General features: G+C 34.5%; 1 protein-coding gene across 1 annotated transcript; it reads left to right on the top strand.

The window, feature by feature from the left end:
* The first annotated feature begins 10,661 nt into the window (after nucleotides 1-10,661).
* On the top strand, nucleotides 10,662-16,955 carry LOC127153434 (uncharacterized). Its single transcript, XM_051094490.1, has 7 exons — nucleotides 10,662-10,707; nucleotides 11,194-11,256; nucleotides 11,373-11,519; nucleotides 12,976-13,275; nucleotides 15,312-15,515; nucleotides 15,675-15,738; nucleotides 16,005-16,955. The coding sequence occupies exons 1-7, from the start codon at nucleotides 10,662-10,664 to the stop codon at nucleotides 16,093-16,095; spliced, it is 915 nt and encodes a 304-aa protein (XP_050950447.1). The 3' UTR covers nucleotides 16,096-16,955.
* Nucleotides 16,956-17,240: the final 285 nt, after the last annotated feature.

Below are 17,240 nucleotides of genomic sequence, written 5' to 3'. Positions count from 1 at the left end.
GGTCCCATCCTCTGTAGGCTTTATAAAGTGTCCTTAACGTAAAGTTAAATAAATTACACGACGGATCTATCGTGGTGGTTATATCTTCAGTCTTTGGTAATACACAATATCAATATCTTCCGTCTTCGCGGCTGCTTGCGCCATCACGTTTACGTCACTACGTTAATGCCCCTCACGCAAGCGCACGTTTAAATATAGATCTATTTATTAAATTAAATTTAAATGTATTTATTAAATATATTATTATTATTAAAATATATAATAAACAATAATATTGTGTTAATATTCTGTATTATTATTCAATATTTAAATATATTTATCTATTATATTTAAATCTCTTTACATCTATTTAACTTAAACTTTAACTTAACTTAATCACACACACATAGATGTAAGCGGCTGTTTCTGTCAATGTCCTAGTGAAAAATACTACACATAAAAAAAATAATAATAATATTAATAATATTAATAAAATAATTAAATGGCCGCATTATGTTAATGACATGATGTTTTTATACAAATATTACACTGTTTTAACACGTAAATGTTTTATAAAAATGATATTTACATTTTTTTTTTAAGTCAGAACTTTGTCATGTTTAATTGTATAAAAAGTTCTTAAGTCGATTTCCTGAACCTGTTCTGCACGTTATACAGACGTCCAGGAAAACCCCTTAATAGACGTTCAAATTTTGAACTGCATATCTACGTCCAAGGGACGTCGTAGTCCGACGTCCAGATACTGTACTGGATTTGCACGTCGTGTAGAAGTACAAATATGGTCCTGGACCGACCGACGCAATATAGACGTGATCTGCACGTCGGGTGGACGTCTCATGTTTGTTGGGTTAACCAACACAGTCTGAGCCGGAAAGAGAATTGATTAGTTCATCTCTCGAGTCCTCGGGTTTGAGTCGTTCGTTCATCACGTGACATCCCCGTAATGTTAACCTATGCAGCCTGAGCCGGAAAGAGAATTGATTAGTTCATTTCTCGAGTCCTCGGGTTTGAGTCGTTCGTTCATCACGTGACATCCCCGTAATGTTAACCTATGCAGCCTGAGCCGGAAGGAGAATTGATTAGTTCATCTTTTGAGTCTTCGGGTTCGAGTCGTTCGTTCATCACGTGACATCCCCATAAAGTGAACGAACGACTCTAAAACAGTTGAACTAATTCCAGTACAGAACCTAATAGGATGTTGCGCATGCGCGACTGAACGAATCACTCCCCGAGACGACTCGTTCGTCCCGAGTCACATTAAAGATTCGTTCAAAATGAACGAATCGTTCAAGAACGACCCATCACTAGTAAGCGCAGAAAAAAGAAAGACGGAGCTGTACGTATCGGATTATTTCGGCAACTTTGTGTCCTTCATACACAACAAGTCATTTAGACATTTGCAACAGTCTGTTTTTTCACATACATATTGGTCCTACGCAGTCAATCTGTTTTGCAAACTGTTGTTTTCGTGTGCAACTCACTGATCACAGACTTGCAGTGCTTTTGACCGTATTTTAGCAAAAAAAAGAGCCAAATGTGTAAGCGCGGAGAAATGGAAGTCGGAAGAATGCAGATCGTATTTATTTTGCGAAAGCATAAAGCTGCAGTTTCACAACACATGAATTACACTTACGAGTAACAGTAAAATGCTGCAAATCTGTTTTTCCTTACGCTTGAAACGCGATTTACACTTTTACAAAGCTTCTCTTGCGCATGCAAATTTAATTTACGCTTACAGTCTTATGTACACTTGCACAACACGTACTCTTCACATGCAAATCTTTATGGCATTATTTTATCTCCATAAACAGGAGGCATTTCTGTCACTGTCTGCATCCTCTCTGACTGCTGCGGGACGGGACGAAGTGGGCGCGGGCGCAGTCATATTTCTAAGGAAGCTGGCCCCGGTTCTAACCATCTTTACTGGGTGTTTTTAGGGAATATTTGCATTTATTCCCGTGCGATTGGATTAGCTATCATGTGGTGAACAGTCATGATTTTGACTAATGCAGGACACTATGATGCACATCAGAGGGGATTTAGAAGTGGGTGTACGCAAAGCCGACTGATAAAGCTGATAAAACTTGCGAATATTCCCAGCACACTGAAGCAGATCTAATAGATAGTCTATACAGCTAAAAGAGCAATACTGGTCATTAGCACAAAACTAAGAGCTAGCTATGCAACAGCTATGCAAAAATAAGTTAATTGTCCATTAGGCTACGTACAGTATTAGAAAAGTACGAATTAGTACAATAGCCAGTGTTATGAAAACTACATCGAATAAACGCCTATATAGGGTATTAATGACAACCTTTTACGGTAATATGTAGCATTTATGGGCTCCTTAAACCTCAATAATGCTTAGTCTTGAATGAATTCCTGGCATGAATGCAAATTCCTATGATAAACCTCTAGGATTTTGGAGCACCAACTTGTATAATTATTAAAACGCGTTCCTTATTTGATTCCCGGTTTTATTCTGCCCTCTAGTGGCCCCTATCGAAATAACTACAAACCTTATCACAGTGAGACTTATGTCGAAATAACGACTTAGTATCTCGAAATAACGAGTTATTATGTCGAAATAACGACTTAGTATCTCGAAATAAAGAGTTATGTCGAAATAACGACTTAGTATCTCGAAATAACGAGTTATTATGTCGAAATAACGAGTTAATAACTCGAAATAACAAGATAAGTTTTAATTTTTTTTCCTCCCCCACCAATTTTTTTTTCCCCACCACATAATGAGTTAAGAAGTCGAAATAACGCATCTCGAAATAACGAGTTATTATGTCGAAATAACGAGTTTTCTTTTTTTTCTCCCCTCCATCATAGGTTTTCTTTTTTTTCCCCCACCATGCGGTTCTGGGCTTCCGTAAGATCTCATGAATTGTGGATACATTATTTGTGTGAGATGAGAGCTTTTTTTTTTTTTTTTTTTTTTTTTTTTTAATGTGTGTTTTGGTTTATTAACAGTAGAGATATTTATTAGAAATATTCTTAAACTCATCACACTTATTAAACTCAATTCACAAAGTCATTAAACATAACCATACCTGTTTTTAGTGTAGTGCTGAGTTTGATGTATAAAACTGATTTGTCTCACAGTTGAACAGTTACAGTGGATACTGTAAATAACTGACACAATTGATTGCAAGGCAAAAATATAAGCAATAAATGATGCATCAAAATTTCAACATTGTGAGATAATTATGAGGCTATATAATTGTGAGAGGTCAGTGTCCACTTTTATTTTGTTCTTATAGGCCTGTGACCTGTCTTAGATGGCATCTTAGAAATGGATAAAATCAATTAATGGATAAAATCAATTAATATAAAAAGTAATATAATTCAGAAATAAAAATAATATCATAATATAAATATAAAAAGTATTGCAATATATTATAATATAAAAAGTATTACACAACTCTACTCTTGCAATCCATATCAACTGTACTTTGTAATCACAAAAGTCATTTCCACCACAGAGGGCACTGTGTTTTTTTTTTTTTTTTTTGTGAAAAAATGGAAGATAGCTTCACTGATTAGCTTTGAATTAATACTTAGCATTTCATGTATGCAAAACATTTCTATTTAACTTCAAATTTTAGCTTTTTAAAAACACCCTTGAAGGTACAGCACTTTTGGAAATGACATAGAATAAATATATTAAGTGATCAAGCAATATTTAGCTTGATTTTTTTTTTTGTTGTTGATAAAAATTTAAATTCCCTCCATGTCCAACATGTGCTCTGATGTCACTGAACATTTCCATAGAAACCACCTAAACAATCTTTTACACAAACTTTTTAAAGGGACATTACAGTGTTGTGGTGGAAATGACACCAATACTGTGTGACAGCTATATTTTGTATAAAAAATAATATTGATAGTGCTCTCATTACATCTTTACTAGTGCTTAATTCAGCTACATTAAAAGTTACCAGATGAGTCATATTTTAAACTGCATTTTCATTGTTGAAGTTTAAAAGTCTGGGTGTGTGACAAGAGAAAACAGTGATTTTGACACCTATAAGGAGGTGGAAAAGTATGAAATCTTAATAGAAAGATAGTAAAATGTTTTTTTAGGTTTTATTGTTAGTTTGACAAAGAAAGACACATTTGTTCAAAATTAATAAAAGAACATAAAAGTGCCCATAGTCTAAGAATCACCCATAAACTAAAATGTGCTTTTAGCATATTCTCTTAGCATTTAAAAATGTATTTAGTCACCACTTAGTACACTTGAGTGAACTAGTGTATGAAAAATGGCTCAAGCTTACTTCCAGTCAGCAAATGTCCTTTGGATCTGGCCCATATCAGCAGCTAATGTGTGGCCGAGATTAGTGTTTGTTTTCCGACCCAAAACTGGTCCACATCTTTTTAGCCAGAACTGAACAAAAAGTGCCATAACTCAACCCAAAATGAGCCAAATCATAAAAACAGATTTGGCTGATATATGGACCTTATATGGTATTATTGTAAAGCTGAGTTTTGTAAAGAAGGCTGATTGCCCTTATATGGCCCACATGTGGCTAATAGACCAAAAGCCATTATTTAACCTTATTAATGCCACACCTGCTTTTCATTTAAAATACCCATTACACAGTAAATCTTAAACACATTTTAAACACAAAATTGATTCACAGACTTTTTTTTTTTTTTTTTAAATAAATAAAAAAAACATAAGTACAATAAGCTACAGTACACAACAGAAGTGTGTTATGGTGTACATGTCAACTGAGTAAATAAATGTACAATAATGGATACTTTTGGTAAGTCTCGCCAGTTCTCACTTACAGTCTGTCAGGGAAAAAGGAGAGAAATAAAAGAACATTAGCATTTCATAATTAGTATCATACATTATATATTATTTGAATATTAAAACAAGACATGAGTGCTGCTATAGCCCTTTTTAAATTAAGGAAAACTTTAGACACAATAATAAATGACCATTTTTAATCATATACTTAATAATATACATAACATTAATGAAAAATGACATGAAAAACCATCCAAACATGTAAACTGCACACACGCAGTTTTCTAGCAATGTAACAAGCTGTGCACACTGAATGTCTTGTGCGAGGTCTAAGTAATGCTGTTTTATTGGCATTTTTCTGCGGTTGCAAAAATGAACGAGATTATGTAAGACATGAGATATTCGTTCGTGTTTAATTCACATTTTAACTAGTAGAAAAGAGAAAGGGATGATAGTATTACTATTAGTTTTAATATTTATTTAATAGTAATACAGTAGAATTACACCCCTTCTGGTCATCTCTAATTACCCTCCAGCAGTCATAATCTATTGACCCTTCTTTGTCTGAGACCAACCACAACAAATTATCTGCACCTATTTGTATTCATTTGAATATTAATATTTGAGAAGTTTTTGGGAAGGGTGGAGGACAACACTAAGAAAACACTTAAAGGGGTCATCCGATGCTAAGTTCACTTTTTCATGCTGTTTGAACATTAATGTGTGTTGTCAGTGTATGTACAAATCTACCCTATAATGATAAAAATCCATGCAGTGGTTTTTAATTAATCTGTAAAAATAATATCCCCTTTTTCAAATCGAGCTGCTCTCAGATGCCTGTCATTGTGGCGTCACACCCACAGAGGCCGCTCCCACAATAGTTGATTGACATGAGCTCTTACCTCAGACCAGCTGTCACAGTCCAGTAACTTTCCATGTTTTGATGCCAGTAAGGTATTTTGCCTTTGTAGGGCTGTATATGTACACTGTAAAAAAAAATCCTGTAAAAAAACGGCAAAAAGACTGGCAGCAGGGATTCCAGAGATATTCCGTTAAATTACAGAAAATCACCATTTCTCAAAATTACAAGCAAAAACTGTAAAAATACAGAATAAACTTTATGGTCAAAACACATTAAATTACAGTATATTATCGTTGATAATACACAAAAATTATGTTAAATTACATAGAAAACAACTAACTTTCAGGTTAATTGCCATAAATTTAAGGTTTTAATTAGTTATTTTATAGAACCGATCTGTCCATCTACAGTAATTTACTTTTAAACTACCGTTTTTCCATGTACAATAACTATGAAATAATTTATAAAAATGGAGTAAACACATTTTTTTAAAGGATTAATCCTTCTTTTTACAGGAAAATTAAAAAGGTATTTAGAAGTTATTTTATGTCTACCTGCAATCATTTTGTTAAAATACAGATATTATTAACTACAATAATCAAAAAAGGTTGCATAAAAATGTTGTAAATTCGTAATACAAAGACAATGTCTGTATATATACATTTTAATCATTCATTTTCCAGAAATATTACATTTTAAAATGTTTGGACAGTAGAGAAAACGGAACAGTACTCAGAACTACATAAAAACAACAGCAACATTTTCAGCCAACTTCTGTAAAATTAACAACATATTCTACAGTCACAGTATTAGTCATTGTACAAAAGCATTGTATGTCAAGTTAAATGAATAATAAAATTATAGGAAACATGTTTAGTACATAATTTAGAACATGCAAAAATACCTACATAGAAGAGGCAACTGCTGTATACCTGTATACAATGACATTTTATCCAAAGCAACATACAATATCCCAGTTAGTCTAACACAATAGACATAGTAGTTTTTTTTAATAAACAGAAAGTGTTAGTATTAAAGGGATAGTTTCTGTGTATGTGACTTTCTTCTTTCAGACAAACACAATCAGACTTATATCAATAAACACCCTGGCTCTTCCAGGCTGTATAATGACAGTAAATGGCTGCCATGACTTTGAAGCTCAAAAGTGCATCCATTCTTCATAAACGTACTCTACATAGTTTCAGGGGGTTAATAAATCCCTTCTGAAGCAAACCGTATTTTACACTTTTTAAAGTAAAAAAAAAAAAAAAAAAAAAAAAAAAAAAAAAAACTTGCATTTTGCTAGAAACAAGTTTTATGTTTAAGCTGATTCTGTATGGCTGTTTGACCTGAACATTAGTTATTTTACTTTAGAAGGTGTAAAATATGCTTTGCTTCAGAAGCCCTTTATTAATCCACCGGAGCCATGTTGAGATGTTTATGATGGATGGATGCACTTTGAGCTTCAACCTCATAGCAGACATTCACTGCCAATTTAAAGCCTAAAAGAGCCAGGATTTTTATTGATATAACTCCGATTGTGTTTGTCTGAAAGAAGAAAGTCATGTACACATACAATGGATTGAGGGTGAGTAAATCATAGGCTCGTTTCGATTTTTGGGTGAACTACCCCTTTAATTGGTCAAGCGTTCATGAAAAAAAAAAAAAATAATTTTTTAGCCATTTCTTGAAAATGGGCAGAGTTAGGCAGTTTATTACAACAGCGACAAACAGTCAAAGTAAAGGTCTGTGAAAGTACCTCTTTGTGATGTGATGTGATGTGAATGGAGAGAAAATAAGAGCTTGGACAAGGAGTTCTGTTGCATGCCCCATAAGGGCAAATCTGCAGGATCGGGTGTGGTCAATGAAGTTCATATGTGTCCACTGTAACACCAAGGTTGGGATGGCTGAAAACATGAGCAGTTCTGTCTTGGCAAGGTTGAGTTGATGGTCATTCAACATCCAGCAAGGCATTTCTGTTCAGGAGGCAGAGATGCGAGCAGCAGCCATCAGAAAATCCAGCTGGAATGAAAGGGAGAGATGTGTGTCACTACAATAGCAGTAATATGAAAAGCCATGTTTCTGAATGACAGACCCAATTATTTTAAACTCTAGGCCCAAATGACATGTTTTAATGGTCCTAGTTAAACCAAAAATTAATGTAAACATGATGTGTAAAAATGTTCAATATCAATAACGATACTTTGATTTCAATACTGGTTCCTTAATGCCTTGCCACAGCCAGTGACCAGCACTTGATTTGGGCACATAAAGCATTCTGACATTTAATACTTCAAACAATGAGACACTTTTTGATACTCAACAGTTTTGAGGCAATTTGGTGAGTGCCTAAAAAGTATCAAAAAACGATACCCAGCCCTACCCAAAGTTGAAAATTATCTTGTTTTACTCACCCCCATGCATTCCAAGATGTCTTCTGCAAATCACTTTTGGAGTCCACGATCTGTTGAGGCACCAACATTCTGATTATTCAAAAATGTAATGTAGAAAGCATAAAGGTAACCCATATGGATCCAGATAATGAAACAAAGCACTAGGGTTTAACTATAAACTTTTGCTTCTGCATAAAATGACAATGATTGTCAAACAATAAAATTCACAGACATCTTTTCATACAGCCGTTGTACACTGGTTTTAATTACACTGATGGTTAATTTATTCACCCTTTACCACATAGAAACTGAAAAAACGTTCCACACCTGAATTGTCATGCTTATCTGCTGTAGATCTCCAGTCTTTCCACACGACCTGAAACAAAAAATAATAATAATAATTTAATACTTTGTATTTCATTCAGACATTATGGCCTATACTCCACTGAGACAATGATCTGGAAGCTGAGCAGGAGAGGTTAACAGTGACTTTAGCTCTATTTATAGTAAGTAAACTTATATTACTTACTTTGACTTTGAGCTGCATCATATTACTGCCTACAGTAGCAGTGTTACTGTCCAGGATGGATGCAGTTTTCAACGATCCCATATGACAGTTTACTCAGCCTCAGTCCTCAAGATGTGAGTTTCATTCCTAATTAGAACACTTATAACAATTATTATTTATAATATAAGACAAAAATATGCACTTACACGTGCATAATATATATACAACGCTATTTAATTTGAAGTTAGATTGAGCGTTTTCCCATAGAAAACCATTACAAAACGCTCAACACATTAGTGACAATGGAGGACCAAATTCTGAGTACTTTAAAAAATATATATGTACAGGAGAATATGAAAGGGGGAAAGCGCCTACCTTGCGATTTAACGTTATCATGCTGCGTTCACATTCATGTATACAGCCTACTGAATTCACTCTAAAAACGTTTTTGATATCACTTAGGTAACATTAGCCACGTTCAGCGTTTCAAAATGTCCCGCATTTTAAGAGTTTGAAAAACTGCCGGGTACTTCCGGATAAACAAAGACTTTAACGTTATATACACTCGAATGGATTTTGATACGAATAACTACGAAAAACTTGTTTAGAAATGCTAATGTTAGCTTCAAAACTAAATAACACAAATGCGCAGCTACACTATAAAAATATCGTTTACATGTTGAAAGGCTCACCTCAGTGGTTGTCATGATGTCTGCTGTAGCATTGTCCGAATTTGCTGTAGTTGGTGAAACAGGTTCACTGAAGAAAGAGCGCGTTATTTTCTCACACATTTCCGAATGGATGAGATGAAATAAATTCAAATCATTCCCGCACGCTGTTCCATCCTTGTTGTCCAATACAGAAACAGCTCAGCCAACCGTCGTGGGCGGAGCTAAACTAGCGGCAAATTTGAATCTGCGTTCATGAGCGGATTGTGCGCGGGCGCGCGCGCGAACACACTCTCTTTAAACCTACTGTTTACTAACAGTACATGTAGGCTACTGTATGTACAAATACTATTATTTGACCTTAACACCTCACATTAACCTTCACATAATTAACAACCTTCAATGGTAATAAAAACACTTTGACTAAATGATATGTGGTTCATTTTTTTCTTATTTTTACGGAAATAATCTGTAATTATTACATGACATTTTATGTTAAATTACACATTACTCTGTAAAAATACAGAACATTTCCTTTTAAAAAAACAGAAAATGTATGTTATATCAAAATACAAACAATTATCTGTAAATTTAATGGTGGAAATTTAAAATACAGAAAATATCTGTAAAACAACAGGTATTTCATCATATAATGAAAAAAGGGTAAAATACTGTAAAAAAAATACAGAAATTTACATGTAAAATTACGTTTATTTTTAACAGTGTATATAGTGTTTTCCTCCACAAAAAGTGGCATAATGTGGCATGACGGATTAAGATGATAAAGACTAAACTCAATGTGCTCCTATTCATTATTAAAACAACTACAGACAAGCAGGTGAGTCCAGAATAAATGCAGCGCCACGTATATTTGCATTTTCTCTACAACCCTTTTATATAATTCTGTTTTATTTATATTTTCTACAGGAGGAAAATGTATATTTAACGCATTGCATTCTGGGCACATCTGCTTGATACAGAGATGGTCCTTTTAATGCATTTATTATTGTGCGTTCAAATCTGCTGGTATACAGGTCGTCAAAAATAAGGTTTTTACTGAATTTGGTCTTTATCATCTTAGTCCGTTTTGCCACATTAAGCGTTTGCTGGGCAAGTAAGTGAAAGTTTGTGCATTGTGTTAATAGCCATACGCTTGCCTTGAAGTACACTAAATTAATGACATATATAACAAATTAGATTTTTAATGGCCCTTTTTGTATCTTAATACATTAAGCCATATTAAGTGTTTATGGTTTTCTATGGGAGGAAAACACTTAAGAGACTGCGCATTATATTCATATTCTGCTGTTCTGTGGCCACAGATTTGCAGATCTTGTCTTTATCTCCTACAGATGACTTGCAGGACCCTGTACATTATGCTATTAAATTAGTTTTAATCGTTTAACCACCACAATGTCTTGTCTCCACTGGCAACATGCACCATTTGTGTGGATTGCAAGTGATGTCGCAGGTAGCAGAGAGTGCAGGTGGTGATTGGGAGTGGCATTGTAATTTAGTTTCTTTTTTCTTGTCTTTACCACCTGGCTACTGTTGTAAAATGTAGAGAGATTTGGTTAAAAAAATAAAAAAAAAAAAAATAAATAAATAAAAATACACTGCAAGTGACGTCACTTGCGGAAGTGCAGATGTCTATGAATGCAGGTCTGAAAGTGCAAGTGGCATGTCTGCAGCCAGACCCTATTGGCTAACTGTAGGAAAATGACTGATCATGAGAAAGTATCTTTGCAATGCTTGACAAAAACCTGAAAAATGTAAAAAAAAAAAAAAAAAAAAAAAAAGTCATGTCATGATGCTCTGAAATGATGCTCATGATGCTTATGTTTAAATAAATTCCCTTAAAACACATCTGCTGCTGACATGTTTGGCTCTGTCATAGCTGCCTTTTTTTTTTTTTTTAAAGATATTAAAATATTTATTTTTACTTCAATGTTCTAAAGTAAGAACATTAATGAGTGTCTCTCTCTTTTCTCCAGTGTTCGGTGATTCAGATACAGTGAAGATGGTGAAGGAGGGAGATTCAGTGACTCTAGAATCTGGTGTTACTGAATTACAGACAGATTATGTGATGACATGGACATTTAAACGCCCAGATATTACTATAGCTAAAATCAATAAAGAGGCTAAAGCCTTTAACATATACAATGATGTTCTTGATGGAAGATTCAGAGGCAGACTAAAGCTGGATCATCAGACTGGATCTCTGAACATTACAAACACCAGAACCACAGACTCTGGACTTTATCAATTAACCATCAGCGCCGAACAAGAGAAAAAAACAGATTCACTGTTACTGTCTATGGTGAGTTCAAAGGGTGTTAATCTTTGGGTAGCAAGTGCATGCACAGATAGACCCCAAGTGGTTCTCAAGCACCTTTCCTTTAGGCCTCTGACTAGATAAGTGCCTATTTTGCATAAATACATACATGCATACACACATACATACAAGCATGAATCTGGCAACATAAAATACATTTTCAGTAGGTTCTTAAACACTGATAGGGATTTCTCAGATCTAACTCTGCAAGACCACACAAGCCACTGCTCCTCCCCCTCTTTGACATTCCGGTCAGCCTGACTTTGGCAATAGACCCCAATTATTTAGTTATAAACTTTATTAATCCCTGTAAGAGGAAACTCATTTGCCACCATTATACAATACAAACACAATATATTATTAAACAACAACACAACATAACAATCAGTCCATCAACAACCCCTTTGCCACCATTGTACACTGCAGGCAACACAATACATAACAACAATAAACACAACAGCATTATTATTAATACCAGTTACACCACTTTGTTAAAATACCGGACAACAGCTGGAACGGAATCTTTCTGAAGAACACAGGTCATTTGCTTTCTGAAAATGTAAAAATCCAGTTATATATGGTTTAAAATCAGCATTATTTTTTATATATTTCCGTACTTTTTAGATTGTTTAGTTTAATGTCTACTATAATGTACTGTATTAATCAGTTACTCCAACTGTCACAATTGTAAGAAAAAGTGATGAGGACATCAAAGATCTTGATGAAGAATAACTTTTATTACAGCAGTGACAAAGTACTGGCAGCATTTCATATTCAGCGGAGTCAGAATCAATCATGAACATTCTAAGCTCAAACATTTTATACTGTATTACATTTATCTTCCCGCTAGTCATGCAAATGAAGTTTCGTCTTAAATGTAAATTGTGGATAACAATGAAAGTGATAGCCTTCTGTTCCCACATCTTTGGTAGTCTTTCAGGTGGGAACAACCAAATGTTAAGGTGATAAGATTATCTATCGCTTATATTCATGTACCCTTTTGGTCAGCAGATGTGTTCTTGATGGCCTACTGCGGCTCCCACGCTATAAGTGATGAAGTAACACTCCGGAGATGCTATTTACATATTATTAAGATCTGGAAGAATTATCTGTAAAAATTAAGCTCTTTGTAGGGAAAAGAGATTAGCCTAATACATATCTTCGAGTGGAAACTTGGTCAAGGCAGACTATAGTTTCTTGCACAATTGATGAGATATATTAAATATACAAATCAGCTGAAGAGATGAGAGATTAAAACAGTATCTGGCCTGTACATCATTATGCTTTTAACAGGGCTGTTATTATGAAGTATACAGGCATAAGATATCATTTTGTACTGACATTAGTTTGACAGTTATTGCTAAAAATTCAAGTATTTAAAATTTTCAACAGTCTGTTGTAAAGTATTCCCTGCATAACTTATTTTTTTTTTATATTCTAGCTCGTCTGCCTGTTCCTAACATTACCCGAAACTGTTCATCATCATCATCATCATCATCATCATCACAGCAGAATTGTTCATTGTTGTGTTCAGTGGTGAATGTGAGTGATGTGAGTCTCTCCTGGTACAAAGGAAACAGTTTATTGTCCAGCATCAGTGTGTCTGATCTCGGCATCAGTCTCTCTCTACCTCTGGAGGTGGAGTATCAGGATAAAAACACCTACAGCTGTGTGATCAACAATCCCATTAGCAACCAGACCACACATCTGGACATCAGCAAACTCTGCCACACATGTGCAGGTACATGAAATATAAAAAGCTGTGCCATCTTTTGACTGGAAAACCTTAATCTAAAGTGGCATTTATGTAAACCACAAATATTTACCACATTTATATAAATCACAAATAGTATTTTTAGACATTTAATTTTTTGCTATCACTTCAGCTGGGCAGGTTACTTTGAAAATGTAATAGGTCACAGGTTACAAGTTACTCAATCGCACATTGTGTTCATATTCTGCTGTTCTGATGCCACCGATTTCCAATTACTTTATTAAAGTAATGTAATTTATTACATTTGATTACTTTTTGATTACCTTTCGAAATTTCTAATATTTTTCAACTAGTTAATCATACTCAACACTGATTACTGTCAGACTTTTAAAATCCTTTATCACTTGAATTAAGATTATAGGGATAAGGGGTAATATACATCTTTAGTTTGCAATAACAACTGGCTGGATGTACATTATCCCACTTATTACACTGCTGCTTGCCACAAAAGTAAACATTTAGACACAAAACACTGATCTGAGTTTAAATATTTGAACACAAAGCTTCCATGGAGAAATCAGTTACTAGGGATACAGTGCAGTCATACCACTTTTATTACACAACATTTCACTACATAATTAAGTACTAGTACTTACAGTACTAGTTTGTTAGTTATCCTACAATCCATTACAGTGTACAAAACAAAACATCAGCTGCATTTGTATGAAACAATAGAACAAGTCCACGATACCAGGATGACAGAATTAAGAAATTGTACACATAATATTGAATTGAGCTTTAATATTTTATTAGCTAACCAAACACAAAGCTTCCGGCAAGAAAAACTATCAAGCGTATAGCGGCGACTTAAGTTGCTCAGATGAGTCTGTTTTATTAGCTTTTACCAGTTGTTTTTGGGGAATAACTTACCTTGGAATGTCATGACTGACCAATCAGAATCAAGCATTCAACAGAGCCATATAATAATTTAATTTAAAGCACAGCCACCACAAATCCAGACTTATTTACACCTCTAATGTACTTTGAGATAATTCTGAGGTTAAATACACATTTAAAATCATAACAAGAAATACTTTAATAGCTATGATACTGGTTTTGAAATAAAATGATCAAATGATTGCATAGTTATGACAGGAAACACTGGCATCTAACAATGCCTTGAGAAAAAAAAATAAAATCTTAAGAAATAAAGTATATGCTTAAACCCAAAATGGAAATAAAACAGTTATCAAATAAGCATGTGGGCAGAAATGCCATCGTTTTCAAAAGTCTCTGTTTTGGTCCGTTTACACTGAAACGCAACCCCAGAGTTTTCAAACTAAAATGCGGTCCGCCACATTTTCGAAAATCTCAGTTTTAAGGGTCAAAAACACTGGAGTAGTGTAACTGATAGGCGTTAACCGTAGCAAAATTTAAGCGTTTTAAAATGAAAACGCACTAGTGTAAACACAGCCTTAATGTCACAAACTTACCAGTCTGATTATTAACCAGTGCTCATCACAAATACTATTTGATAGATCACCCATGCTTGCTATTATTCAAATACTAGTTCTGCTTAGTCCCCTACGGTTACCTATATCTCAACTTAACTAAAGTTAAACAATAACTAGATGTTATAGCTATGATGAAATATGCCACCCCATGTTTGTTAATATTTCATTAGTATTTTTGTCTAGCCTACCATAGTTTTGCAACTGTATAACAAGTAGTAATCTAAGCGCAAAAAATGAAAATCAAACATAAGAAAGATACATAATGCTAAGTGTATTAAAGATGGCTACAGTATCGGCCTGAGTCTTTGGCAACTTTTCTGTAAATACTCAAACCAATACAATCGGGAAGGAAATGTAGATAAGACAGTACAGAAGGTAATCTACTTTAAAGGTTGAGGTCGGTCAGATATTGTATTAATATTGTAGTACAGCTATTGACACTTTACACAGAATCTGGAGCAGATTCAGAGATGCTCAGGCTTAGTTTGTACTGTTTATAGTATTTGTTATAGATCAGACACATTCACTCACACTAATGACTCTCTTTAGCCACTATAGCACCGGTCTCAGAGTCTCCTCGACAGTATTCCTCACAGTCACCATCACCATCACAGTCACCCTTACAACCTCCAGAACCTATGCCTCTGACAGTGGCGATCTCTGCTGCTACTGCAGTTGCTGGGTCTTTATTGACTGCAGCTGCAGTGTGGTTGATCTGGATCTGCAGAAAACACAGCAAAACTGATCCAGAAGGCAAGTGTTACCTACTGCTGACACATTTGTAAAAATAATATGTAATAAATAAAAGAACATGCTTTTAAAATATACCTGAAATATAGAATTTTTATGAAGAAACTGATTTAACATCTCAGACATTGAGACTAATTATAATGCATCGATTCTTGTTGTTAGAAACAGTTTCTGAGGAAGAAATCACGCTAATCCAATATTCTACAAAAGAAATGTGCAAAAATCGGTAAGATCGTTATTTACTGTCATCTGTGTCTTTCCCTTAAATTTAAAGCATATTCATTTTGTTCCATAATTTTGCTCAACCTTTTTCCTTTGTTGTGAAAAAAAAAAAAAAAAAAAAAAAAACTAAAAATTTGAAATTAAGTTACATACACTCTTCTTTCTTTATTGACAATGGTTTTGTGAAGAACCTTGAACGTCTATGGAACCTTTCAAATGCAGAAAAGGTATTTTAGATTTTTAAAATGCTCTTCAAAATGATTCTTTTAGGAACTGTTCAATGAAAGGTTCTTTGGGGAAACAAAAATGGTTCTTCTATGTCATCACTGTAAAAACACTCTTTTGGAACCTTCATTTTTAAGAGTGTACATGTTACAGCATATTCAGATTTGGAGTAACATTCCCTACAAGAAATCCTGTGTAATTCTGGGGAACTTGAGAGGACTTCATCTTCATATATCTACTGAAAAATCATTGCTTCACTAGTGTTGAAGTCATTTGAGCAAAATGAATAAGTTAGAAGTTAGTTCAGTGAAAAGATTATGCAGCACAGATGGTTAATGTGAAAACAGGAAGCTCAGTGGGGGGAAAGAAAAAAAAAACATTGGTGTGAAGTAATATATCAGTAAAGCTGACAAGACCATTGTCATGAACAAAAAACAAATGTGCAAAATTTAGGTCATGTCAGTTCAGTGCTTCATTTCTGCTCTTGTCTAATAGCAACAACTATTAAAATTCACTTCATCAAGACCACTGAACCACTTGACTTTAATGAATTTACAAATTATGCAATACTGCATTAAAACTAAATATCATTAAAGGGGTCATCAGATGCCATTTTCCACAAGTTGATATGATTCTTTAGGGTCTTAATAAAAAGTCTCTTATATAATTTGATTAAAAAATCTCAATTGTTTTGTAAAACAACACCCTTTTTACCTTGTCAAAATGAGCTCTGCAAAAATCATCTCATTCTAAGGGGTTGTTCCTTTAAATGCAAATGAGCTCTGCTTGCCTCGCCCCTCTCTTCTCTCTCTGGAATGACGATATTGTTTACATTAGCCGCACGTAGCCGCTAAACTTCCTAACTACCACGTTATAAGGAAAGGCGATTGCAAAGATTCATAAAAAAAAAACCTTATACTCACTTCTGCTGTAAGTGAAGCTGGATCACGAATGATTCGCGCGAACATAGACGGATATATGTAGATCGGGAGGTGCATTCCATTCACAAACGTAACTTAATCTACTGCATGTTCAGGGCTCAGATGTCGGGAGTAAATGACGACCACTATGTTCATTATTACATCCAGCAACACAACACCTCAATCGCTCAATCGGAGATATTCTTGTCTAATTTACATCCCTGCTCCAGCATCGAAACAAAGAGGACAGACTGTGACAGCTGATTCGATGTAAATCGCTCATGTCAATCAACTATCGTGGGAGCGGCCTCTGCGGGTGTGACGCAATAACGACAGGCATCTGAAAATGGCTCGATTTGAA

This window comes from Labeo rohita, chromosome 22, assembly GCF_022985175.1.
Source record: "Labeo rohita strain BAU-BD-2019 chromosome 22, IGBB_LRoh.1.0, whole genome shotgun sequence".
Taxonomy (NCBI): Eukaryota; Metazoa; Chordata; class Actinopteri; order Cypriniformes; family Cyprinidae; genus Labeo; species Labeo rohita.
This window is presented reverse-complemented; position numbering and strand designations above follow the sequence as displayed.